The sequence below is a fragment of the Lontra canadensis genome, unplaced genomic scaffold (genome assembly GCF_010015895.1).
Source record: "Lontra canadensis isolate GAN:19392208 unplaced genomic scaffold, GSC_riverotter_1.0 scaffold3, whole genome shotgun sequence".
Lineage (NCBI taxonomy): Eukaryota > Metazoa > Chordata > Mammalia > Carnivora > Mustelidae > Lontra > Lontra canadensis.
In genome coordinates, this window is record NW_022630997.1 from 21741856 (window position 1) to 21769544 (window position 27689).

Genomic DNA, 27689 nt, shown 5'->3' on the forward strand with positions numbered 1-27689 from the left:
TTTGGAATCAGGGGTTCTGAAATGCCACTCACATAATCTTCTGGGGCACTTTATGAAAATAATGATTCCTGGGCCCTATTCCTCAAGATTCTGATTCACTGATGGGAAAAGGAGGTTCTAAGAATCTATGTTTAAAAGGCTTTCCTGGTACTTCTGATATGCAACCTGGTTTGCAGAACTACATGTGTAGTGTGGCTGAAACGGATTTCATTTAAGTGTCTGTCCGGTCATTGCCAACTCCTGTGATACGTCTGCCTAGCCTACTACCTTTTCTCTTAGAATTCCCATCCCTCAGAGTTCTGCCAAGGGTCGGCCCAGCCCCCAGGCTCACATTACCTGCATGATTCTGCCTCTCCACAGCTGACCAGTCCAAAGCGGAGTCCTGGACCAAGTTAGGCCAGTAAGATTTTCTCTCCTAAGACTTAGGAACTGGACCAAGATGGGAAGTCAGTCAGGAGCCGGCACTAACTAAGGATATTTGAGGGCTGAGGAAGCTGTTTTCCACCAAGCATTAACTGATGAAGAGCCTACCTGAAAAGGGAAAAGAAACAGATGTGCAGAGAAAAGTGTAAAAAAGAGTGTAAATAAGAGAGACCCAGAGAGGAAGTCTGGGTCTTTAGTCTTTAGTCCCCACTGGAAGTCCCCAACTTCCAGTGCCTTGCATCCACCTCTCATAAGATTCAGTTTTACCTCTTGTTCTTGGAAACTGTTACTCCTTCTACTAAACTGCCTTATTTGGATGTTTCTATAATCAACAGTTAAAGAACCCAAGACTAAGATAACTTAAACTAAGATAAACAGTTAAAGAACCCCAGACTAAGATAACTTAAACTAAGATAACTTAAACTAATGCTCCATAACATGTAAAGGAGTAGTCTTCAATCCTGCATTCCTATAGTCCAGTTCTAAATAGTCCACTTCCTTTGTGACTTTCTAGTCATGGCCAGCTCTATTTACGTTTGCTAAGACAAAAGATCCCTCCAATTAAAAAAAAAAAAAAAAAGATATCAGGACACCTGGGTGGCTCAGTGGGTTAAGCCTCTGCCTTTGGCTCAGGTCATGAACTCAGGGTCCTTGGATCAAGCCCCACACTGGGCTCTCTGCTCAGCGGGGAGTCTGCTTCCCCTTCTCTCTCTCTCTCTCTCTTCCTACTTGTGATCTCTGTCTGTCAAATAAATAAAATCTTTTTTTAAAAAAGATATTTTAAAAATCATATGCAGGAAGGATACGATGGCTAAGTTATTTCCCCTATTTCTGCAGAGGCACAAACTAGCTTATATTTCTAGATTTGGTCTCCCAATCCATAGTCACATATCCCATTCCTTTCTCCTCACTGGGTAGAATATTAATAGTAAAATGGTAATAAAAAATAACTAATAAAATAGAAAATGCACAGTGTTAAAGGATTTCTGTATCTTTTCCTCTTAACAACCCTATGTAATATGTAATATGGGATAGACAATGATAGAGTTATTAGTCCATTTCTTATTTGAGAAAACTAAACCCAAAGGAATTAAATTATTTATCAAGTATTTATTGAGTGTCTATTATGTGGTTCTATGCTCAAGATCTTATATTCTAGCAGGGAAGGCAGACAAGCAATTACCTAAGGCAACGTGTGATTTAAGAAAAGAACTAGGAAAGGATTTCTCAAGTAGAGAAGGCCCGTCTCTAATGACTTTAGCTATCCCCATGGTTACCTAATTTGTTTTAAGTTCATGGTAAGAATCTTAAAAGCTGAAGTACCAGATGAAAATTACTGGAAAGCACTTTTACTACTTTTGTGTCCCCAGCCTACTTCAAAGCTAAAGAGCTGACAACTCAACTCATGTTCACTGTTATCTTTCACCTCTAAGAACTACCCCCCCATCTGTTTCCTAACATAGTATGATGCAACATCATCAGATTTGCAAGAATCCCTCCTCTTCTCTCACCACCACCCACCCCAACTTTAAAGTAGTAAGTGATAGCTCTCCCCACTTTACGCTCCCAGTGCTCACTGCTGGAGCCTTCTTTCCAGTGACCATTTCTTATTTGGGTCTTTGCACTAGTCTAAGCGTTCTCCCAGCCTCCCAGCTTCTACCCTCTTTACTGATTTCAGACACACAATGATTTCTCATCATTGTGCCATTCCGGTACTTTGAAAGTCGTGGTTCTCTATCTTTGAGGATGATTAAATTCAGGCTCTTTAGTGGGGCACAGAAATCCTCTTGCAAGATGCCCCCCCCCCCACCAAACACATCTCTTTTTTCACATCCTCTGTGCAGCATCTTCTCATAGGACATCTCATGCCTTTACTTACTGCATACCCTCTTCCTCATATGATCCCGCTTCCCATTTCTAGGTGAACGACTTATTTTTTGTCCTTCAAAGCACAATTCAAATGTCTACTCTCTTTTGAAAGCCTTACCTGACTCCCTGGGCACCCCCTCCTCTAGCATTAATCGCATTGTGTTGTAATCATTTGCTCTCCTGTCTCTCGCATAAGGCTATGAATTCATCTAGGAAGGGACGATGTCTTCCCCCACACCTAGGGAACCCTGGCACATCAAGTAGGCAATTGATGAATGAGGAAATGAATAAGTAGGCCCAGCAATGTTCTCAAGAAGAGGAAGACGCTTTCCTTGTCACTGACCTCCAGTCAAGTGCTGTGCAGCTCCCCACCCCGGCACCTGGCCAGCCCTGCCGGTGCCCATACAAAACACGCCCTCTGAGGAAAACACGAGTAGGAAAGAGGGAGACTCAGTTCTAATTTAAAAGGTGGATCTGCATTCACCTTTGGAATAGTTCCCGTTGCCAGGGATTAAATACAACTTTTTTTTTTTAAAATAAAACTATTTTTAAATGTAATACTCTCACCAATGCAAGAGTTGGGCTGGGACCCTTGGGGAAACCTCCAGACACCTAGGCGGCAAATCATTTTATTGCAGTGACAAAATTTTCGCATTTCAACAGCAGAAGTTTGCCGAAAGTGTGGATTCTGTATATTCTCCAACATATTTCTGAGGCGTGCCGGGGATATAATGTTCAACAATGACAGACACACCAATGAGGATCTACCAACAGCTGCGGGAGCCAGGGATATTTCCCGCCTCCCTGCGAAGCCGATGAGGCCCCCGTCCCCCAGCGGAACGCGGACGTTCACCCCGAGATGTCGAGCCCCGCCTCCTGGCGTCTGCCGGGGTCTGGGCAGGCGGCGCCCCGCCACGTGGAGCGCAGACCCGATTCTCCAAGGGCCTACGCTGTTGCCGCAGCGTAGCTCCGGCTCGGCCCATCGCCCCACGTCAGCAGCGGAGGCTCCGCGGCCTGCGTTACTCCAACGCAGCTGACGTAACGTCATCTTGCGGGACGTGGACGGAAGAAAAAGGGGAGTTATTCGGCGCCAGAATCTGCCCGGCGTGGACTGCGGACCAGGCGGCGGGGCGGGACAGCTGGGTCGGGCGGTGGCGTGAAGCAGGTACGCGGCGGGGATGGCGGCAGGAATGGCGCGGCGCCAGCGCCTCCGCGGAGGCTGATGGGGCGCGCGGGCCGCCGCGGGGAAAGGGTGAACGCCGGCCCGCGGGCGACCCAGGGGGCTGCGGGGGCGCGGGCGGGCGGGGAGGCCGGGCCCGAGACTGGGTGTGGGCTCGCGGCCACTGACGGCGGCTGCCTGGGCGGCCCAGGGAGCGCCGGCCGCCTTGTGGTGGTCCCATATGGGCTCCGAGGGGCTTGGGGCACGGACCTCCGCGGCCGCGCTTGGTTCCTCCCACGTGGAGGAACCGCTCCGGGTGGAGGCCTGAGGGCTCAGCGGACCCCTCTCGGGGAGTCCGGCGTCAGCTTCCAGTGCACCTGCCCCGCGGCGGGTGATGGACCCTGGTTTGTAACCGGCCACGCGCCGATTCTCCGCGGCTTGTGTGTGGGTCCCCTGCCGCACCCCCACCCCCGGGGTGTCGTGACCCTCTCTTTCAAAACCAGGCCCCCGGCAGCGGGGGCGTTCGCTCACGACTGCCCTTTGCAGTGTGGCACACTGTAATGAAGACGGTCTGTGAGGAGTACCTCCGTGGCACTCCAGGGCGCACGCAGACTCCCCGCCCCCCATCATTATCCCGTGCTCTCTGAGGCACCAAGGTTAATCACACGGTCTTTGTCTTTGAGTGCTGAACCATATACCAAGTCTGTGTTTCTGGGTGAAGTTTGTTGGGACTAAAGTTCAGTTCTTTGTCCAAATCAGTAAGATAAAGGCATTCTGTCTTAAACGAGTGGGGGCGTTTGGGTGGCTCTGTCGGTTAAGCGTTCTACCTTCGGCTCAGGTAATGATCCCAAGGTCCTGGGTTCGAGCCCCACATCTCCGCTGGGCGGAGAGCCTCCCTCTCCCTCTGCCTCCCGCTCCCCCTGCTTGTGCTTGAGCTTGTGCTCTCCCCCTCTTTCTCTCTGTTGAATAAATAAATAAAATCTTAAAAAACAACAAAAATAAAAACACAAATGAAAGAGGTATTTCAGAAATGACCTGAGTCAAAACATGGGAACTTTTTTTTAGCCGATAAGACATTGAGTCTAGACACACACATACCCTTTGCTCCCTGGAATCAGCTGTCTGCTTTAGAGAGCCTAATGAGCTCTGACAGGAGAACCATTCACTGCAGTCAGTCAGAGGTTGTGTGGTACAGGGGAGAGGCCAGGGAGACTTGGTTTCTAGGTCAATTTTGAACCTAACAAGTTAGTGACCTTGAACATTCAGAGCTTTCAGTTATTAGATAAGAGAGAGGTAAGCAGTAAGCTTAATTTGTGGTTATGTCCATCAGAGAATATTCATTGAATTCTTATGCCTATGACACATCCTGCAGGAAATAAAGAGAAAGTTGTAGGACATCATTAGTGCTTAGAAGAGGGAGCACAGCTGACAATTGTTGAGCATCTGTTGTACTCAAGATTCCCTGCATTGTGTCATTTAATCCTCACAATAATCCCAAGAAGTCCTTACTGTTATTGTCCCTGATTTACAATAGAGGAAACTGAGGCTTAGAAAGATTCAGTAACCTTCCAGAAAGCACATAGCAAGTGCAGAGCTGAAACCCAAATCTGTCCACAATCGTGTTGCTTGTCCAATTTACCCGGCTGTCGGTGGGAAATCGATAATCCAGGTGGGAAAAGCAACAGTAACACATAAACCAGTTAAAAGATAACCTGTAGGGTTATATCCAATTTTGAATGCTACAGCTGCTGAGAAAGTTTTCATGAGAAAGAACTAGAATTTTAGTGTCACAATTTGTTTATTTTACCCTCTTGAAGTTCCTTTTGGAGAATTCATATGTAAATAATTGCTTAGCAACGGTTACTGAAGGAGGATGCCTGGGTGGCTCAATCAGTTAAGCATCTGCCTTCAGCTCAAGTCATGACCCCAGGGTCCTGGGTTAGTTGCCATAGTTGTCCTAGGGCTTCTCACTCAGTGGGGAGTCTGCTTCTCCCTCTGCCTGCCACTCACCCTGCTTGTGCTCTCTCTGTCTCTCTCTCTCTCTCTGACAAATAAATAAATAAACAAAATCTTTAAAAAACCAAAATTACTGAAGGAATTTATATAAGCAGCACACAAAGACCATGAGCTTATGTCCTCCTTAAATATTACGCAGCTAATTTTCCCTTGGGATCTTCCAGACTGTCACAAACTGAAGTCAACAAGGACAGCACTTAACACATTCTGTTGCCTATTGGATGACATATCTTTTACAGCAGCTGTAAGATGTATCCCGCCAATCTCTTCTCTCCCCTTTCCGTTCCTTTCAGCTATATAAATTGAAGAGCAGCACATGCCACTCCTTGTTTCTCTTCACTGTGGGTTTAACTGCTAGTCTTTTGAGACACGTGTAAGAGGGTTGCCATATATTCACCAATCCATAGAGCAAAAGTTAAAAAGAAGTTTGCAAGCAAAGAGGGTGCAGTGTTTTTCTTATCTTGTGAAAGCAGCAATGTCCCTGCCGCATGAGAGATGCAATAATGAATGGCTTATTCTCATGTGCATATATAGGAGGGAGCCCCTACTTTTTTGTGAAATAAACTATTCTTTATCTGAAATCTTAGGTTTGACCCTGGGCAGGAAAATGCCCATAACCACCATATTCACAGCTCAGGTTTCTAGCCAGGTACTCACCCTCTACGGGATGTGCCCATAGTCATTTAAAATACCGACCTTTTTTTTTTTTAAGATTTTATTTATTTGACACACAGAGAGATCACAAGTAGGCAGAGAGGCAGGCATAGAGAGAGGGGGGAAGCAGGCTCCCTGCTGAGCAGAGAGCCCGATGTGGGTCTCGATCCCAGGACCCTGAGACCATGACCCAAGCCAAAGGCAGAGGCTTAACCCACTGAGCCACCCAGGCACCCCTAAAATACTGACCATTTGCAGACAATGCACTCTGCCAGGCATGCAGGAGTAAGCTTTAGATTCCTGTGAGCAGGAGGAGGAAAGATGACAGTAGCCTCTGGCCTTCCCATCCTCTTTTTGTGTCAGCAGGGATCAAGCAGACATTTCAAATATGTGGTTTTCAGAGTTCTTTTGGGAGGTGATAGCAGGAAGGTGGAGATGGCTGCTTATTGGATGTTGGATCTGTTTTTTATTTGTTTGAGTCTCCCTAATAGTGTAGGAATTGTAATGAAGATTTAGTATCAATACAGAAACCTTGTACTTTAACTTTTTTGTCACTCAGAATATTTATAAACCTGAATTGTGATTTGCTTACATAAAAACTAAGGAGGTCCTAGGAAAGGAAGGATAGAGGTAGGACCTGGGAAGGAGCCATTTCTTGTCTCTTTCTTTTCTATATACAGAACAGGTAGGAGTGTGCCTAATACAGAGGAGTCTGGAGCAGAAGAGTCAAATTTTTACTCTGAGAGTATGAGAAAGTGGAAGAAAATAAAGTTAATTGCCTATTATTTTCATTTTCATCTTTTAAAAATGTATTCTACAGATACTTTGATCAGTGACCACATCGCAGCATGTTGAGACAAATCTGTTGCTCTGGTTTCCAGCCCTTCCGTCAGCGTCTCCTTCCCTGGCTCCAATCCACAGCCCTCTCCAGATCCCGTACGTACCACAGGAAACTTAAGAAGGATGTGGGAAGTGTGGAAGTGTGTTTCACGCAAGGTTTTAAAGGAGAAAAAAGTATAATTTGGCAGAATTGGACAAATAAGGAAACAATCTACTGGTGAAATGTTCTAAGTGTTTGTATTTATCAATAAAATGAAACTTCTGGAGGTGATAGGTTTATGGCATCAACTGTGGTGTTGGTTTCACAGGTGTATACATATCTACAGAATCATCAAGTTGTACACATTAATTTTTACAGCTTTTTGTATGCCTAATTAATTAATTTAAAATTTAAAAAATTTTTGGGCTCCTGGGTGGCTCAGTGGGTTAAGCCTCTGCCTTTGGCTCAGGTCATGATCTCAGGGTCCTGGGATGGAGCCCCGCATCAGGCTCTGCTCGGCAGGGAGTTTGCTTCCCTCTCTCTCTCTTTGCCTGCCTCTCTGCCTACTTGTGATCTCTCTCTCTCTGTGTCAAATAAATAAATAAAATCTTTAAAAAAAATTCTTTTTTAAAAATTTTCAAATGAGGTGTTACTTCTATTTTCCCGAAGTTTTTTTACAGGCTATTTGTGTTCCTTACCCTTTTTTGTAGTTATGCTTTAATTTTGAGACCCTGGAGATTAATGTGCTATCATAAGAGCTAATACAGAGAGATCCCTTATGCCCTTTTACATGTTCTTCCAGTATCTCAATCCAGATATTGACATTGATGTAGTCAAGATAAGAACCTTTCCACCATTACAAGATCCTTCACTTCTGTCTTTTATGTCTGTCCTCCTCCTCCCAATCCCTAACCCCTGGCAACCACTAATTTGTTCTCCATTTCTATAATTTTGTCATTTCAAAAAATGTTAAATAAATGAAGTCATACAGTATGTGATCTTTGGGGATGGGTTTTTTTTTTACCCTGCATAATTCTCTGGAGAGACATCCAAGTTGCTGTGTGTATCAGTTCGTTCCTTTTTATTACTCAGTAGTATTTAATGGTATGGGTATACCACAGCTGGTGTAACCATTCACCCATTGAAAGGCATCTGGTTGTTTCCAGTTTTTTATGCGTATGACTGCTGTGAGCATTTGTGTGCAGGATTTCGTGTGGACAGAGTTTGCATTTCTCTGGGATAAATGCCTGAGAGTTCAGTTGCTGGATCATATAGCCGTTGTATGTTTAGTTGTGTAAGAAACTACCGCACTGTTTTTGCAGAATGGCTGTACCATTTTCCGTTCCCGCCAGCAGTGTATGAGCAATCTGCTTTCTCTCCATCCTCTTCAACATTTGATGTTGTCACCCTTTGATTTTAGCCATTGTGATAAGTGTGTAATCATACCTCCATTTTTTTTTAAGATTTTATTTATTTACTTGACAGAGATCACAAGTAGGCAGAGAGTCAAGGCAGAGAGAGGGGGAAGCAGGCTCCCTGCCGAGCAGAGAGCCCGATGTGGGGCTCAATCCCAGGACCCTGAGATCATGACCTGAGCTGAAGGCAGAAGCTTTAACCACTGAGTCACCCAGGCGCCCCGCCTCTGTGTGGTTTTAACATTCTTTTCCCTAATGGCTAATAATGTTGAACATCTTTTTTTTTTTTTTAATATTTTATTTATCTGACAGAGATCACAAGTAGGCAGAGAGGCAGGCAGAGAGGTGGGGGCGGAGAACGGCTCCCTGCTGAGCAGAGAGCCCGATGTGGGACTCAGTCCCAGGACCCTGGGATCATGACCTGAGCCGAAGGCAGGCTTAGTATCTGAGCCACCCAATGTTGAACGCCCCAATGTTGAACATCTTTTCATGTGCTAGTTGGCCATCTTAAATCCTCTTCAGTGAAATGGTTCCTTCTCATCTTTAATTATATTGTTTTTTAGCTTTGAATTTTTAGAGTTCTTTCTCCTCTAGATACCAGTCCTTTACAGATAAGTGGTTTGAAAGTATTTTCTCCTGATTTATAGCTTGTCGTTTCATTCCTTTAGAGGATCTTTCACAGGGAAAAGTTTTTTTTTATTTTGATGATGTCCCATTTAACAATATTTTCTTTCATTGGTTGTACATTTGGGGTCAAGTCTACGGGCTTTGTATAGCCCTACATACTGAAGATTTCCTCCTGTGTTTTTTCTAAAAGTTTTATAGCTTTACATTTTGCATTTAAGTGTATGATCCATTTTGAGTTAATTTTTGTAAGGTTTAGGTCAAGGTTTATGGTTTTGTCTGTGGACATCTAGTTATTCCAGCAGCACTTGTTGAGAGGCTGTTTATCATGGTTTGAGTGGCTGTCTCCTTGATATCAGTTAAATCTTGCCAGTAGTCTGTCTCCAGACTTTACTGTAAGAGAACTTGCTTATCAACTTATGAAGCTTATCATTATCTAGAAAAAAAAAATCTCTGTGTTCCCATTCACATAAGGAAGAATACAAGGAGAAAAGATCAAGGTTGAGCCAGGCGCCATGGGTTTTGAAACTAGCTGTGCTACTTACTTACAAAATATCTTCAGTGACTTAAAAGAACTATAGATTTAGATCACAATTCTGTGTTGGACCCAGCTTAGTTGCATGGTAGTTCTTTGTGTCAGAGCTCTTTGGCTCAGGGCCGATTGTTGAGGGCTCAACGACCTCGGCTAGGATGATGGATCCTCTTTGTTCCACATGGTCTCCTATCCTCCAGCAGGCTAAACATGACTTCTTCATATGATGGTTTCAGGGTTCCCAAAAAGAGCATGCGTGGAAGCCACAAGGCCTCTTGAGGCCTAAGCTCAGAATTTATGCAGTGTTACTTCTGCTACATTTTATTAGTCAAAACAAGTCATAGAGCAGGTCCAGATTTAAGGGGTGGGAGAACAGATTCCACCTGTTGATGGAAGAAGCTTCAAAGTATTGTGGCCATTTTTGCAATCTGGTAATGTTAGCAAGTTACTCAGCTTCTCTGGGCCTCAGTTTCCTCTTTATAAAGCGAGTGTAATAACACCAACTAACTTATGATAATACCTAACTCATGAGACTTAATTCATGAGAATTCAGTATGATGATAGCAATAGCAGACACTTTTTCTTATAATACTAGCTAATATTTATTGAGTGTTTATTTTGTGTCAGTTTTTGTTCATGCATCAATTCATTTTATCCCTTACAGCAACCTTATGAGATAGTTAAGGTAACAGCAAATAAGCGGAAGGATTTAGATTCCAATCCAGTAAGTCTAGTTCCAGAATCTATACCAGTCTTTTTCTATGTCCTCTGCCTCCATAAAAGGTGTGTGGATACCTAACATAGCTCTTAGTATATAGTAACTATTCAGTATTTTTATTATTGTTACTATTGTTTATTCTCTTTAGTCTAATTCATAGAAAGAGGTACTTTCTGATCTTTTCGCTAGGTTTTTCAATTTTTGTATCCAGATTCCTCTGAATTCTGGAGCCCTGTGTTCACTGACTGTGATAAGCAGAAGAACAGAAAAGAAATAAGAAACGCCAAATGAAAAACGTATACATTTAAACACTAAAGGAAATGGAAGGCCGGGAAGGGAGATAGAAATCCTGTCAGGGTCCTCTCTTGTTCAGGTGTGGAACACAGGCTTATTGATTGCTGAGTATAAGGACTCTGATGCTGAAAAGGTAACAGATTTCTCCTCCCTTGGAGTATGGTGCATGGCATTTTTGAAAAATATGGACAACCCTCTTCTCACACCCACCCCCAACATGGTGCACACACCTACCTCTCAGTATCCCCTTATACTAACCAGGAGGAGATGGCTTTTCTGTGAGACTTAGAGCCTAAAGAAAGGTTCACTAGAAGATGGGAAGAGATTGCCCTTCCAGAAGCCTTGGAATTTTCGTAACTAATCAAGGCCTTCTCAGTCCTCAATATAGACTCTAAAAAATACGCAACACTGTGGAACATAAAAAATGCCCCCAAGAAAGGTACGCTCAATCTGGGAGTAATGTAGGTCCTCAGCACTGTTGAACTGGAAGCCCAAAAAGCCCTGTACCCCATAGAACTCTCCCTGGTGCTAGAATCCTCTGGATGTAACTGAGCCTTTACTTGCTCGAAACCTTATTCATAGTTGTTTCTTCTTGAACCTTGTCAGCTCTATCTGCTGTGACCCAGTTGCCTAAAGCCAGAATGACCCTTGACTGCCGGCCACCCAGGTGTGCCGGTATCTTTGCTGATAAAGGTTATGGATCAGGAGGCTCTTTCATGCTAACCCGGCCTGCTAGATTGGGATTGGTTTCTGCCGTTTGATCACCTGGACTGTCATGTTTGCCACTACCTGTGTCCTTAAGTGCCCTGTTACACTGCTCCACCCATGCTTAGCACTCTCCAGGACAGGACAAGGCCTGCAGGGACAGGAAAGAAAAATGGCATCAGGCCTAGTCCTGACAGCTACCAAAGGGATACTGATACCTGGGCGTAGCTCTGAGCTTTGCAAATAGCCATTAAGGCCCCAGGTCCAAACCCCACTCCTCTCTCTGCCAGGTCAATGAAGACAGAATTACGTATACAACTTTTAAGCTTCGACTTAGGTGTATTATTGCTTATGATAATAGCACTGAAGACTGAGCCGTAGTACCTGTATTGATGATGAACTTAATGAAAGGGAACTCTCCACAGAACTTAGCCCCAACAACAGACCAGCCTGGTAGTCCCTGGGACTCCCCCCAGCAGGAAGAGACAACCCATCTGTGGGTGAGCAAGGGTGCCAGGACCCGGTTCCGTCCCAGGTGATGGACTTACTGAGCAGCTTTGTGCCAGGAACTGGACTGCAAGCCTGCTGTGAAAAAAAGACCTTGTCATCTCGTATCTCCACAAACCTAAAACATAAGCGCTTTTTAAAGTGGTCGTTTAAGAGATGGAAGAAAGGACTCTTTACTGCTTCATTAAAAATACTTATTCTAAGATTTGTGTGTGAATGAAGCAGAGAGGGAGGAGAGCACACACTGATCTTCTGGTCCATGAGAATAAGATTCTGCTCATTTTCTCTCAGTTGTTACAGCACAGAGAGAACAAGAGAAGCTACATTGTAGTTAGAAGAGTTAGTGGTTGGGAGTTAGAGGTAGCGGCTCTAGAGAAATCTGGGAAATCTGTCTGTAAATATAAAGGGAGGTGATAATGGCTGATTGGAGTGTTGGAAGTTACTCTGCAGTAGTACCATTGTAGAATAGTGGCTTGGAATGATTACTATAGTGATTCATGCAAATATTTATTAAGTGCCTGTAATGACACATAGAGACCTCATACGGAGGAAGTACCTGAAGTTTAGTCCTGTAGTACTCATCTTGACTTGCTTCTTACAATCAGGGAATTCCCACCAAGAGAAAGTCTATTTGTGGTGAGTGAGACCATCCATCAGCAAGGCCTCGCCTGGCCCTCTGTCTGGACACTCATTCTTCTGTATCAATACAATTAGGTCAGGTGTGTATACTAGAAACTCCAAAATAATGGCTCAAACAGAATAGAAGTCTATTTCTCTCTCTTTTTAAAAAAATATTTATTAATTTGAGCGAGAGAGAGCATGAGAGCGAGAGTACAAACGGGGGAGGTGCAGAGGCAGAGGGAGAGAAGCAAACTTCCCACCATCAGGGAGCCTGATGCGGCACCTGATCCTAGGACCCCAGGATCATGACCTGAGCCAAAGGCAGATGCTTGACCAACTTAGTCACCCAGGCTCCCTATTTCTCTCTCTCTCTCTTTTAAAGATTTTAATTTTTTTTAAGATTTTATTTATTTATTTATTTGACAGAGACACAGTGAGATAACATAAAGCAGGAGGAGTAAAAGAGGGAGAAGAAGCAGGCTTCCTGCTGAGCAGGGAGCCCAGTGCAGGACTTGATCCCAGGACCCTGGGATCATGACCTGAGCCGAAGGCAGTCACTTAACAACTGAGCCACCCAGGCGACCCTAAAGATGTTTATTTTTAAATAATCTCTACACCCAACGTGGGGCTTGAACCCACGACCCTGAGTTCAGGAGTTGCATGCTCTATGCATGGAGCCAGCCAGGCACCCCTCTCTCTTTTGAAAGGAACGTGGGGTTTTCTAAGAAGGGAGGCAGTCCAGGGCTTTCAGAATAGCTCTGTGAAATCATTGGGCATCCACATTCCTCCTTGCTTCTTACTTCAAAGTTCTTGATGTTTTGCTTGTAGTCTAAAATTATGTTTGAGCTATAGCCTCATACTCATGTTCTAAGCAGTAGAATGGATGAAGGGAAGAAGGAAACACTTCTCTTTTGAACAAAATTCCTAGAAGTTCCACGTAACACTTTCACTGTATCTCACTAACCAGCATTTAAGTCACATGGCCATGTCTAGCTGCACAAAAAGTCTGGGAAATGTAGCCTTTGACTAGTGGCCGTGTGCCCTGCTGAAAGTAGAGAAGTCTCTTCATTTGTGAAAGGGCTAATGCGTAACTAGTAAGCAGCCAGCAGGACGAGTTGGACCCGTAAGGGTGGTGAAGGGATTCAGTGCCTGACATTGAGCTTCTACTGTTTTACTTTTGGCTTTATGTAGATAAATCTTCAGCTTTTTAATCAAGACAATATATACCTATATATGAGTGTGTGTGTGTGTGTATTTAATATTTGCTTCCTTAGAAATCCTGTATAGCATTGCAAGAAAAAAGAATCAGGAAAGGATTGCTTAGAGGCAGATGTCCAAAAGGATTGAAAGTATCTGATTCCAACATTCCTTGCCCTTCAGAAAGCTATCCAGTTATCTTTAATCATTGTTACAGACATCTGGAATCATGCTACCATGTCAGAGAAAATTTTTTGGTGGATCAGTTAATGCTTTTTACTACTCATACCAGTTACTTTGCCCTTTATTGTCTTTGCTAGTCAGGCTCACTCCCTATTTATAGTGGTATGGTTTCTTTAAAAGCACACTATTTTTTTTTTAAACAGTGTATTTTTATTGCCTAAATTTGGGAGACATAGATAAGAATAAGGAAGAAAATTGAAATCACTTGTAATTCCATCAAAAATAAAAACATTAACATTATGATTTATTTTCAGCTTTTTTTCTGTGCATTTAGACACAGGAAACTAACATCATGAGCATTTTCTTATGTTATTAAAAATTATGAAAAAGTTAATTCTTCTTTTTTTGGATGTTTACTCTGCTTGTGATTTTTCCTATTACAAATAATACTGATGCAGCCTTCTGATAAATCTTTTTGTTTCTATCTCTAATTAGTTTCTTAGAATAAATTTCTGAACATAGAATTACTGGATCAAAAGACATGAACATTTTTAAGACTTTTGGTGTATTTTGCCAACTCATCTTCAGGAAAGATTATTTTGTTTAAACTCTTCACAGTGTTTGAGTGTATCTGGGACCTGTATAATGGGTGTGAACTCCAGGCAATACTAGAATAAGAACATGCTGGGTATACTGGCTTTTGATTTAGTTGGTTTGACTCAGTTAAGAATGATAAGGCTATTTTTTGACTAAACTGATTAATATTGCATGTGTATGTTTTTAATGAGAACTTTTTATTATATATTAATCTTTTTTCTTGCATTTGACTTTGGGAGCTACAGATCGTGTCCAACCTTCAGCCATCAGACATGTTCGTTCTTGGAGCAACATCCCCTTTATCACTGTACCCCTCAGTCGTACACATGGCAAGTCTTTTGCCCACCGCAGTGAGCTGAAGCACGCGAAGAGAATTGTGGTGAAGCTTGGAAGTGCTGTAGTAACCCGGGGGGATGAGTGCGGCCTTGCCTTGGGGCGCCTGGCATCTATTGTTGAGCAGGTAATTGCCAAGATGGAAGACTCTGGTGAATAAAAATAATACGGAGTTTTTTAAGCTGTCAGTTCAGCCTTAATTTTATCCCTAACCCATCCTAACCATCAACTCAGGTTTATCAGCTCTTAAAAATAATTTGAGTACAACAGATGTAACCCCGTCTGAAAAACTCCCTTTCCAGTAAAGGTACCAGTGAACCCAGCATCCCAGGGCAAGCAAAGGGATGTCAAGGATTAAAGTTGATTTCATGCAGTTCATGCCTCAGGCTTCTTAGTGATAAGGAGCTGTATATGTCAATGATTCCTTTTTTTTTTTTTTAATTTTATTTTATTTATTTATTTGAGATAACACAAGCAGGGGCAGTGCAGGCAGGGGGAGAGGGAGAAGCAGGCTTCCCACTGAGCAAGCAGCCCAATGTGGGGCTCGATTCCAGAGTCCTGGGATCATGACCTGAACCGAAGGCAGATGCTTAACCAGCTGAGCCACCCAACAAACATCCCTTTGTTGATGATTCTTAATCCTGGCTGCACATTAAAATTGTCTAAGGGGCCTAGAGATTCCTACGCTTCACACTCAGTCTCTGGGGTGGGGCTCAAGCACCTGGATTTTTAAAGTTCCCCAGGTGACTGATAAGTACTCAGGGTTGAGTACCCAGATGGACGTTTATGACTATTGAGCTTTTTTTTTGTTCCTGTTTTGCTAAGCTTTTTCTTTTTTAATTAGGAAATAAGTATGAGCTATCATTACAAAGATTTTCTAAGTTTATATATTTGAAAGGATTTGGCAGAATCCGCAGAGAATACCCGTATAAGACTTTCATTTAAAGGCAAAGGATTTTTTTTTTTTTAAAGATTATTTATTTATTTATTTGACAGTGAGATCACAAGTAGACAGAGAGGCAGTCAGAGAGAGAGAGAGAGAGAGGGAAGCAGGCTCGATCCCAGGACCCTGAGATCATGACCTGAGCCAAAGGCAACGGCTTAACCCACTGAGCCACCCAGGCGCCCCAAAGGCAAAGGATTTTTTAAAAAGCGGGGGCGGAATGCCTGGGTGGCTCAGTTGTTAGGTGTCTGCCCTCAGCTCAGGTCATGGTCCCAGTATCCTGGGATCGAGCCCTGTATCGGGCTCCCTGCTTGGTGGGAGGCCTGCTTCTCCCTCTCCCACTCTCCCTGCTTGTGTTCCCTCTTTCACTGTGTCTGTCTCTATCAGATAATAAATCAAATCTTAAAAAAAATAAAATAATAAAAATAAAGGCAAAAGATATGAGGCAGCAAGAGAGAGTGCAGGCAGGCATTGGGGTCTGAGAGACATCTGTGCCCAAGTCCTCCAGCATCTTTATTTGCACAGGGACCACAGTCTGTCTTCAGATTGAATTACTAAGAGATCCATGCAGGGAATCTTACCTTTCAAAGGGCGCAAAGCAGAAGTTTCCAGTAGGGATTTTATGCCCCACTGACTATGCAAGCAAGCCAGGCTGACTGTAGACTATCAGTAAAGAAGGGTTGACGTGGGAGTTTCAGACGTCATAACTACATATCCTACTACCTATTCTTTGCCAAAAGTAGGTATCAATAAACTTTTTCTTACAAAAGACCAAATAGTAAATATTTTAGGCTTCGTATGCCAGATGGTCTCTGTCTCAAATATTTGTCTCTACCATGTAGCACAAAATCAGCCATAGACAGTTCGTAAATGAATGGGGATCGCTATGTTCTAGTAAAACTTTATTTACAAAGCCAGGTGCAGGTGAAATTTGACTCTGCTGGTATTTATGAAAGGGCCATGTTGTGAGAGACTTCACTGACACGTAACTGCCTAATGGAATGATGTACTTTATTTCCCATTCTCCCTGGTGAGACCACCACTCCTGCTTTCAAGCTTACTTCCTCCCTGGCCCACCGGCATGTCATACTCGTTCCTGTCCTTGTCCCCAACCTGGAATCCACTCTTAGAGCCTCCTCTTCAGAAGGAACCCCTTGGTTGCACAACTCCAGGGGCACCATTCACACTGTGCACTTAGCAGCAGATGCAAATTCTCCCAGTCCTGGAGGCCCAGGCTGAGTCCCAGCTCTGTCCTAGGAGGCCTCAAGAAAAACTACACTCTGATTTGGCTTTCCCATCTTTGGACCTCTCAGTCACTGTCATTTGGCAAACTGAAAAAATTGGAGCAGTGTTATAACTGATTGGATCTTTTATGTTAAGGAGTTACTGAAATGTCTTAGGTGACACTGGTTTTTAGATGTATGCATATATATTCTGTCTTTTAGCAATTACTGCTGAAAGTTTATAGATGAAATGGTGTGTCCAGGGCCTGGGATTTGTATTAAAATAATTGTGGGGTGGGTCTCCTGGGTGGCTCAGTGGATTAAAGCCTCTGCTTTTGGCTCGGGTCATGGTCCCAGGGTCCTGGGATCGAGCCCTACATCGGGCTCTCTGCTCAGCAGGGAGCCTGCTTCCCTCTCTCTCTGCCTGCCTCTCTGCCTACTTGTGATCTCGGTCTGTCAAATAAATAAAATCTTTAAAAATAAAATAAAATAATTGTGGGACTAGCTATAAAGGCAATACCAGAGACTGGGAAATTGGCATGAGAAATAGTTGTTGAAGCTGGGTGATGGGTTCGTGGGGATTTATAAAACTGTTTGTATCACTTGGTTAAGTATGAAATTTTCTTTATTTTTTTTCCTTTTTTTGTGTGTGTGTATCGAGCATTTGTTCCATTTTTAAAGTTATTTATTTATTTATTCATTTTAAGTAATCTCTGTACCTAATATGGGACTCAAACTCACAATCCCAAGATCAAGAGTCTCCTATTCCTCTGACTGAGCCAGCCAGGTGCCCCAAGTATGAAATTTTCTATGATAAAAAGTTGTTTTTCAAAGTCATGATTCATCACAGGTGAGTTCCTGAGCGGCTAGAGCTCAATCAGGAAGAATGGACATATTAGGACTATGGACTGTATTTGTAGCTTCAGTCTTTGGTTCTTTCACATCTGTCCAAAGTAGGGAACAAAGTGACCACAGCTCAACCTGGGCAGACAGAGCAGAACAGTGTCAACATCTGTCCTTGGTCTAGCCTAAGGTGACCCATAGGGATCAACATACCTCAGAAAGAGCCTCAATCTTACACATCATGCCTTAGAACCTAAGATGCCATCTGCTAAGTTTACATTGCAGTTCTTAGCTCCAGACTTCTTTTTCTGGAACAACTAGGCCTTCTGCACTATAGATTCCCACAGGTACCATCAAGTGCTGTGCATGTCAAAGGTGCCTGCATACCAGAATCCCCTCATTCAAAATTTCTGATCTCTGTCTGCCATCCACTTAGCAAATTTGAGATAGCATGTAGGAATCTGTATTTTTACCAAACAACTTGGGTGATTCTTCCAGAGCCAGCCCAGTGCTGGTCCATAAACCAGCATTTGGGATCCACTCAGTCATCTACCCTACCTGAGTCTCTCCTGAGAGAAGAAAGAGATGATACAGTAATAACTTGTAACTTTTCCTCCCTCAATGTTAGGTGTCTGTGCTCCAGAATCAAGGCCGAGAGATGATGCTGGTGACCAGTGGAGCCGTAGCCTTTGGCAAGCAACGCTTGCGCCATGAAATCCTTCTGTCTCAGAGTGTCCGACAGGCTCTGCACTCGGGGCAGAACCAGCTGAAAGAGATGGTGAGTGCTACCTCCCCAGCCCCTGTAATGGGTCTATAGACCTCCTTGCCTCACTCCCAACCACACCGTATCTATTTGTGTGTTACAGGCAATTCCAGTCTTAGAAGCACGAGCCTGCGCAGCTGCCGGTCAGAGTGGACTGATGGCCTTGTATGAGGCCATGTTTACCCAGTACAGTATCTGTGCTGCCCAGGTGAGAGGGTCACCATTGCAGAGAGTTGTGGGATCTTTGAGGGTGATTCCCGTGAAGCAAAGAGGTGATGAGCGAGGCTCTAGAGCTAGTCTGCTGTGACTTCACACTTGCTAGTTGGGAAATGCAGAGAGACTGTTAGGTGTAACCTTTTTGTGCCTTAGTCTCCTCATCTGAAAAAAGAAGATAACATCAGTGCCTACTTAAGAGGGTTTTTGGAAGAAGTCAATGAAAAAATATATGAAAGGCATTTAATGTAGTGTCATTCCCAGTAATTATTAGCACTTGGTATTATACTAGTAACTTTATAGCTACTACTTTATGTGTTTATATTTTTGATGACAGGAAAATTAGTTATCTTTATTTCATTGGCTTCTTTGGCTTCGGGCAGCTTGCTTCTCTTTGTACTGGGTTATCTTATTTTTTTTTCCCTAGAGATTTTATTTATTTGACAGAGAGAGACACAGCGAGAGAGGGAACACAAGCAGGGGGAGTGGGAGAGGGAGAAGCAGGCTTCCTGCTGAACAGGGAGCCCAGATCCAGCAGGGCTTCATCCCAGGACCCTGGGATCATGACTTGAGCCGAAAGCAGACGCTTAATTATTGAGCCACCCAGGTACCCCTCTTTATACCTGGTTGCCTTGTATAATAAATTTCTATCAAGCATTGATAAGAAAGAAGAATGCATATGGTTGGTTTTCATTCATTAGCGAATATTTATTGAGCACTTAATGGTATACCAAGAAGTATGTTAGGCATTGGGGATACTGTGGTAAACAAATCAACCATGGTTCCCGTCCTTATGAAACTTGTACATTTTTAGTGGTTGCCCTTGAAATGTTCTAGAACCTTCTTTCCACATTGTTTTTTACCTAAATTTCCAGAATTATTTTTTCAGTTATATCTTTGATCATCAGTACCACTATACACTAGAAACATGTAAATATCACAAAACAAGTTAACAGTCATTTCACAAAATAGTTGGAAAAAATTGAACTCCCCAAGTTACTGTCTTCCAACTCCTTTGCTGTCCCTGATCCCACCATTTACATAGGTGTTATTTTACATATTTGATGTTGTTATGTATACATCCTTTCAGATTTTGGTCTTTCATTTCCTACTGCTGTTTCTATTTCTTCATAATTCTCACAGTGTTATCAGCAGTTACGTTGTGGTATTGTTCCAGAGTGTTCTTGAGTAAGTGAGCTGAAGCAGAAAGTCATGGATTTGTCCACTTGTTGTCTGTAGCTGGGCACCCCACTCTTTCAGATTTTTTTTTTCCTGTTAGCACCAATATAATAGAAATCTTAATTTCTGTCAGCCACTATTATCAGCTTTCTTCTTTTCCACAATCCAATGGCAATTTTGTCTTTATTTTTTAAAAAATGTCTGGAGCCAGGTGAGGAAACTTAGGTCCAGTAACTGCTTTTGTTTTGTTTTTTCCCCAGATATGATGCTTTGGGGTTTTTGTTTTTTTTGTTGTTGTTGGTTGGTTTTAATGAAAGTAGCATTAAAAGTCACTACCTCAGCCGTGGCTTCCATTAATATTGACGTGAAAGAGCTCTGTCCCCTCCGGTTTCCAACAAACATCCATCCTTGAGACCATCTCACACGTTTGCCTTCCCTAGGATCTTACCTGTAAGAAATCTCTGCCATTTGTACCTTCTGTGGTTTCTTGTTGTCTTTAGTAGTCCTGTTTTAAAGACCATTATCAGGGGTGCCTTTGTGCTCAGCCGGTTGAGCATCTGACCATTTTGGCTTAGGTCATGATCTTGGGGTTGTGGGATTGAGCCCTATGTTGGGTTCCACACTCACTCTCCAGAGTCTGCTTGGGATTATCTCCTTTCTTCCCTCGCCCCTCCGCCCCCCCGTTGCATGCCTGCACATGCTTGCTTTCTCGCTCTTCTCTAAAAATAAATTAATAAAACCTCAAAATTAAAGACCACTATCAGTGGCTTTTGGAAAACGCCACCAAGTTGTTTGTCAGGTTAAAGACTTAAATAGAGCAGCTTGTTTTCTCTTCATAAAAATGAAATTGATTTGCATCCTAACAGACTGCCCAATTCCATGCACATACTTTTCTCTCTTAGGGCTCTTGTCTTCTACTCCTTCTTTGTTAAACTGTTTGAGCAACAGGTATATTCACTGGACCCTTATACCTCCTGCTTGCCTATCCTACACATATGTTTATTTTATCATTTGACCTTTCACTCTTATGGCTAGAATCTATAGACTTGCCTTTGATCAGGTCCTATTTCCTATAGGATTGACTTTCCTAAAAAAGAGTTCATGATCTGTCCTTAAAAAAATGTGCCCCGTTCCACCTTCCACAAACTATCAACAGTTTTATTCTCTATCTTGGCAGCTCATACAGGGCCTGACATTCCTGATGTATTGAATAAGTCTTTTACCAAATGAGTGAGTAGATTATTTCCCTTGTTTGTGTAACCATGTTGTCTTCCTTACCTACATTTTTTTATCATTAAATCTGCGTTACCATCTTCTCAGTTACCATAACCAGACCCTCAGGGCTTCACTATGCCTACTTTTACTGTTTGGGTACCTTTCTTGACCATCTGCCTGCCGCCTTTCCTACTTCAGCCTGTCCCACATTGCAAGAACCTTCTTCCTTAAACATTAGAGGGATTTCATTGAAACATTTATTTATGAGCTTCAGGGCTTGTTACCATTAGTTTCTTGCTATCCTCAGTTACCTTCTCCTGCTAGCCATTGCCCAATACTCTGCTGTAAACAAGGAAGTGGAGCTATCTGCCCACCCCACACCCAGCTCTTCACCAGACCTTTGAGTAGCTTATGCTCATCGCCTCTCCTGAGCTAAGTTAAGTCTAGGTCTTCTTTTCAGTTTCTGACTGAAGACTTGCGTTCATAAGCCTCTCAGACCAGTCGCACAGGCTCAGACCCCGTCTTTGCTAACCTCAGCCATGGTTGGTGGCAGAGCACGGGAGGCAACACAGCCCTCTTCCGTTTTGTCTCCTACACTTCTCTGGCCAGGGCAGACAGTTCTTGGCTCACTCACCTAACGTTTCAGTGCCTACTGTGGCCAGCCCCTGAATCTGATGCTAGGATAGAGATATTTTAGAAATTAATGGATGGCCATCACTTCTTCCAAAGTGTATCTCTCTAAAGTTCATACATTAATTTTCTTAATGCTGTAAATAGAAGAGATTTAGTAGCTTTTTGAGAATTAAAGTACTTTCTTTCTTTTTTTTTTTTTTAAAGATTTTATTTATTTATTTGACAGAGATCACAAGTAGGCAGAGAGGCAGGCAGAAAGAGGAAGGGAAGCAGGCTCCCCGCTGAGCAGAGAGCCTGATGCGGGGCTCAATCCCAGGACCCTGGGATCATGACCCGAGCTGAAGGCAGAGGCTTTAACCCACTGAGCCACCCAGGCGCCCCGAGAATTAAAGCACTTTCTACAAGAAGTCTTGAGCATCCTTAAATATTCCAAGTGATTGATTTTTTTCCCATCTTTGAAAGAATTAGATCAGTATCCACAGATATGTGTTCCATTCCAATCTGTATGGGATCCAGAAACCTAGAGTTTAACTCCCCTCCTCTTAGCATCTTTTGTATGTTGTTGCTAGGATGTTCATAATTTCTCTCCCTCCTGCGTTTCCGATCCATTTAATAACTTTTAGATTTTGGTGACCAACTTGGATTTCCATGATGAACAGAAGCGCCGGAACCTTAATGGGACACTTCATGAGCTCCTCCGAATGAACATTGTCCCCATTGTCAACACGAATGATGCTGTCGTACCCCCAGCTGAGCCCAATAGTGATCTCCAGGGGGTAAATGTGGGTAAAGTATTCCTAAGGGTTGAGCATGCTGGAGTCTAATGCTATGCTGTGCTGCATGTACTAACACCGGAAGTTTGGCTTAAACAAGGTGGGGAAATTGGGACAGAAGCTGGCCTCATGGAGCAGTGGCTACATACGCTCTTCTGAAGTCGGGGAAGGTCTCATTCAACAGGGTGAGGTGCTATTGTGGTTTTAGATGTTGCTATGAGCATGGCTTGTGTGCATCAATGGAGAGAAGGGTGCATGTTTAGAAATGGGGGGGCAGGGCAGTAGGCACAGTGTTTTGAGACCGAAGGGGCCTATAAGAGCTGTCATCCACACACTCAGTCATTAATCTTGCCTGCCAGAACTTAGCAGAGTGCTTCTGTGAACATCTTCTTGAGCTGCATAGTTCACTCACTTTTAACTTTTTACCTGCATTCCAGGTTATTAGTGTTAAAGATAATGATAGCCTGGCTGCGCGTCTGGCCGTGGAAATGAAAACTGACCTTCTGATCGTTCTTTCAGATGTAGAAGGTACAAAGCGATGCCCTTTCCTTTAATCCAACCTTTGTTTTAAATACTAAATGGGGGAGCATGTGAATTCCTCTCTTTGAGTTCTTTTGATTTTTTTTTTCCTTACCCTATGGACCATTTTTTTCTGAGCCATATGGTCTAACAAAGGGATTTTATGGCTCAAAGGAAGGTGAAGAGGGGCGCCTGTGTGGCTCAGTGGGTTAAAGCCTCTGCCTTCGGCTCACGTCATGATCCCAGGGTCTTGGGATCGAGCCCCGCATCAGGCTCTCTGTTCAGCAGGGAGCCTGCTTCCTCCTTGCCTGCCTCTCTGCCTACTTGTGATCTCTGTCTGTCAAATAAATAAATAAAATCTTTAAAAAACAAAAAAAAAAAGAAGGTGAGGGAATCTGGGAGATGGAGTTTGAATGCTGAAATATTGTCATTTCCAGGCATTTCAGGTTTGCTTTTTAGAACAGCTTTATACAGATGTGATTCATACACCATACAGCTCAGCTATTCAAGATTTACTATTCAGTTCATTGAATTTTGGTATAGTCATACTATTGCTCAACCCTGACAACAATTTTAGAACCTTTTTATCACCCCAATAGGAAACCCTGCACCTATTTGCCATCACTGTCCACCGCAGGCAACCTCTCATCTATTTTCTGTCTCTATGGATTTTCCTGTTTTGGACATTCTGTAGAAGTGGAATCGCGCAATATGTGATCCTTCATTACTGGTTTCTTTCATTTAGCATGTTTTCAGGGCTCATCGATGGACGTCATGGCATCTGTCAGTACTTTTTTTTTTTATTGCCAACTACTACTCCATGTGCACACGTACCACATTGTGTTTATGTGTTCGTCGGGGGATAGACTTACGCTGCTCTGAACATCCATGTCCAGATTTTTGTGCGGACATGTTTTTTGTTTTACCTAGGTGTAGAATTGCGAGACCATTTGGTAATTTCATGTATGTTTAGCCTTTTGAAGAAGTGCCAGACTGGTTTCCAAAGCAGCTGCGTCATTTGACAGCCCTGTCAGCCCTGAATGAGGGTTTTAGTTTCTTCACATCCTTGCCAGCGCTTACCTCTTATAATCTGCCTTTTCGCTGATAGGTGTGAAGTGCTATTTCACTGTGCTTTGATCACTTTCAGTTTTTAATGTAAATCATGAGACAGGAGATATTAAATTGGAGCCACTGCAGAAGTCCTGCCTACGTGGTCACCATGGTCTTATATGTTCATCTATTCTACCCTGCTTTCCCCTTCCTCAGAGGGGTCCCTCTTCATTCCAGTTTGACTCTCCATTCACTCTTCTCGCTCTCGTAAGCTGTTCCCAGTTTACATTTTGACCCATAAGGAATATGGTAGCTGTGTCTAAAACAGGCCAAACCTAACAGGATCCCAAAGGGCCCTCATCACATTCCCAGGAGATCACAAAAACCTATTTGGTTCCCAGCCCAGACCCAAGGCAGGGTACTTTGGCAGGAGTTGTTTCCCATTTACACTCCATGGATGTAAGATTAAGAGCAGGGAGCTGCCTCATGGAGGTAGGGGCAGATATAGATGGGTTGATCTGTCTTCTGCCCTTGTGGGAAGTCTGATATATCATACCTATATGTCAGTTTCTTTACCTGTAAGAAGTCTTGGTGCCATTTTTATCCACTGTAAATTTGAAATCTCAGGACAGGAATAGCTAGGTTGGGATAAGAGTGAGCCACTCTAGAGAAGAAGGGTTTTCAGTTAATCTGCAGACTTTTATTAAATTTCTACTATGCACAAATACCATGCTAGGTACTTTATAAATGTCAATTTTTTTGAATCCTTACAGCAGTCTTGCAAAGTAGATAGGTTAGCTCTGCTATTCCGGTGAAGAAATTAAAAATTAAGTTCACACCAGTTAAATGGTATATCCAAAGTCACACAGTGCTTAGCAGAGGCTGGTTTTAGAACTAGATCTGTTCAGTTTAAAAATCTACACCCTTCCCTCTCCTGTACTGCCTAGCAAGGTAAAGGACATGAATTTGAAAGTTAAGTATATAATACCCAATTTGAACTAGACTCTAGGAAACATTTTTAATGCAGCCTCAAACACTAAAATTGCTTATCAGTGTGATAGCATATATCAGTACTTTTCTCGTGATTGCCAAATAATACTCCACTCTGTAGATACACTGCATTTTAGTTGCTTATTCATCAGCTGGTAGACATTTGAGCTACTATAACTAATGCTGCTATGAACATTCATGTATATAAAACAGGCTTAGCTTATTAACCCTGATTAGTTATCCACTGAATGTTGATTTTTAGCATGATATTAGAATTTTAAATATGCTCCTGATGGGTTTGAGAAGCCACCATAAGGGAAAAAGAGGAGTAGGCAGAATACCAGAATGCTAGGCCCTCCTCAGCATCTCTTGAGAAGGTCTCGCTTAGAACTTTACAACCTTGCCCATGCTATTTTTGTATGAAACCAAAACAGCCTTGGGATCCACGCTTATGATCTTATAGCATAGTGCCTTCTGAAAAGACTCCAGCCCTGAATCCAGGAGCCATGCGTGGGGCTGCGGTGGGCAGAGATGGTGAGAGGTGGTTTTTCCTCCCCCTGTAATTGCTGCCCACAGTTCGCACTGCTTCATTCTATACTGGACACTTTCCATCACTCCTTTGATACCTTTCTCCTGGAGAAGATGTGTATAGCAGGGTTGTGTTAGAGATTGGAATAATGAAGCAGAGGGGCTGTATTTTCACACAGGAAAAGCAGTAACTTAAACCAAAAACATCAATGTCCAGATATCATTGACCAGTCCCCAGCCCAGGGCAGTTACTCTCTGTATGTGTCCCACGCAGGCCTTAAAGTGATTCCATTTTCACAGGCCCATGATTTTTCTTTCCAAGGCTCCAACTTGCTCTTTTTACAAGTGAAATTATGAAGATTTTTAATCATGGGTTGTATGCATATAATGTTTCATGTAACTCGTATTTTATGTTATTCTCTTTGGTTATAAAAGGCACATGGGCTTTGTGATGATAAACCTAGACTGAATGCTGGCAGTCCTGTGCTCTTCTGCTGACGCAGCCTGACCTTCACATCGGGTTGCCCATAAATGCAGAATATAGTCAGTGGCTGTTTCAAAGGGTGCTGTGAGAGTTAATGAAAACCTGTCTCCCGTTTCATCCCACTTGGAGACAGTCATGTTATAATATACAGCTGCTGTGTCTTCTGCAGTGGTCACTCATCCTTTTCAGTTACTTCCTTAATTCAGCATCATAAGTAGCAGTGGCAGAGGTGAGGACAGCTTCCCTATAGACAATGGGCAGGGCTGGTAAGTTTTGTGCCAAGGATGTGGTCATGCCATGATACTAGCAAGCATTCATTCATTAAGCCAGATTGTAAAAGTAGGTAAAGAGAGTCCTCCTGCTGCTGATTTTCAACATGGGTAGACTATACACATCCCTTTTTCCCTTTTCTGGTTAGAGCTGGTAGAACACAGAATTCATTTGGCTCAGTCATGTACAGAGGGGTTGGCTGGTGCCCAGGGGTCTGTTTTAGGGGACACTCACTTCCGTTACAGCAATGTTACTGACTTTTGTCTGCTTTTTAGGTCTTTTTGACAGTCCCCCAGGGTCAGATGATGCAAAGCTCATCGATATATTTTATCCTGGAGATCAGCAGTCTGTGACCTTTGGAACCAAGTCAAGAGTAGGAATGGGTGGCATGGAAGCCAAGGTAAGGATTTGATGCTCTTCCTGCCTGTAACAGATATAAAACCAGACAATATTTTACCCTTTTTACTTTGTGAGTGGGCATTAATGGTTATGATACTAAGCACATATGTACTTAAATGTGCACATCTAAATACAGACTTTCGCATATTGTGTACGTATATTTAGTCGTGTCTGTGTATGTGTTCTCTTTACTAATATTATATGGTGCATTCATATTGTAAACTTGTCAAGGGCAGGGTCTATATATTTTTCATAATTCATAAATGCTCTAATGTTATCAGCTCAAAAGTTTCTTTCTTTTTTTTTTTTTTTTTTAAAGATTTTATTTGAGAGAGAGTGAGAGCTAGAGTGGGCATACACACAGAGGGAAAGGGAGAAGCAGGCTCCCTGCTGAGCAAGGAGCCCAATGCAGGGCTCAATCCCAGGACTCTGGGATTATGACTTGAGATGAAGGCAGATGCTCAACTGACTAAGCCACTCAGGCACCCTCTTTCTTTTTTTCTTTTAAGATTTTTATTTTTATTTTTTTTTAAAGTAATCTCTACACCCAGCATGGGGCTCAAACTCACAACCCTGAGATCAAGAGTCGCACACTTCATGGACTAAGGCCGCCAGGTGCCCCAGCTCAAATATTCTTTATGAAATCTTTCAGAAATTCTTCCCTCCCATTACTCTAGGAAGTAATACCCTTAAGATACAGCATCATATGTGGCAATGGCGGAGACATACGAAAAAGGTATGCAAAGGCTAAAAGAACTTGGGCTCGGACCCTGGTCAAACACCAGACTGAACACTGAGCATAAAGGGCGGATTGACTCAGCATTAGGCAGCACATGCTGAAGCTGGGCTGGGAAGAAGGCATGAGCTGAGTGTGTGTTCAGACCTTCCGAGCTGTTGGAAACATTCCTGCATATACTTCGATTGCTCAGTATCACATTGTATTGTCTATCTTTTTGCGAGTTTATAGTGTGGATGACTAGACCCTTCAAAGGTCTGA

General features: G+C 43.0%; 1 protein-coding gene across 7 annotated transcripts in view; it reads left to right on the forward strand.

Annotated features, from left to right (window-relative positions):
• Window positions 1-3350: 3350 nt before the first annotated feature.
• Window positions 3351-27689, forward strand: part of ALDH18A1 (aldehyde dehydrogenase 18 family member A1) — a 39389-nt gene continuing 15050 nt past the window's right edge. For 2 of the 7 annotated variants that reach the window (XM_032883742.1, XM_032883768.1), the window contains exons 1-8: window positions 3351-3457; window positions 6942-7057; window positions 14571-14794; window positions 18305-18454; window positions 18543-18647; window positions 22303-22461; window positions 22890-22980; window positions 26569-26693. In XM_032883742.1, coding sequence (XP_032739633.1) covers window positions 6970-7057; window positions 14571-14794; window positions 18305-18454; window positions 18543-18647; window positions 22303-22461; window positions 22890-22980; window positions 26569-26693 — 942 coding nt within the window. In that variant the 5' untranslated portion in view covers window positions 3351-3457; window positions 6942-6969. The remainder of the gene's footprint in view (window positions 3458-6941; window positions 7058-14570; window positions 14795-18304; window positions 18455-18542; window positions 18648-22302; window positions 22462-22889; window positions 22981-26568; window positions 26694-27689) is intronic. The other 5 variants (XM_032883751.1, XM_032883777.1, XM_032883759.1 and 2 more) reach the window with 3 other exon arrangements.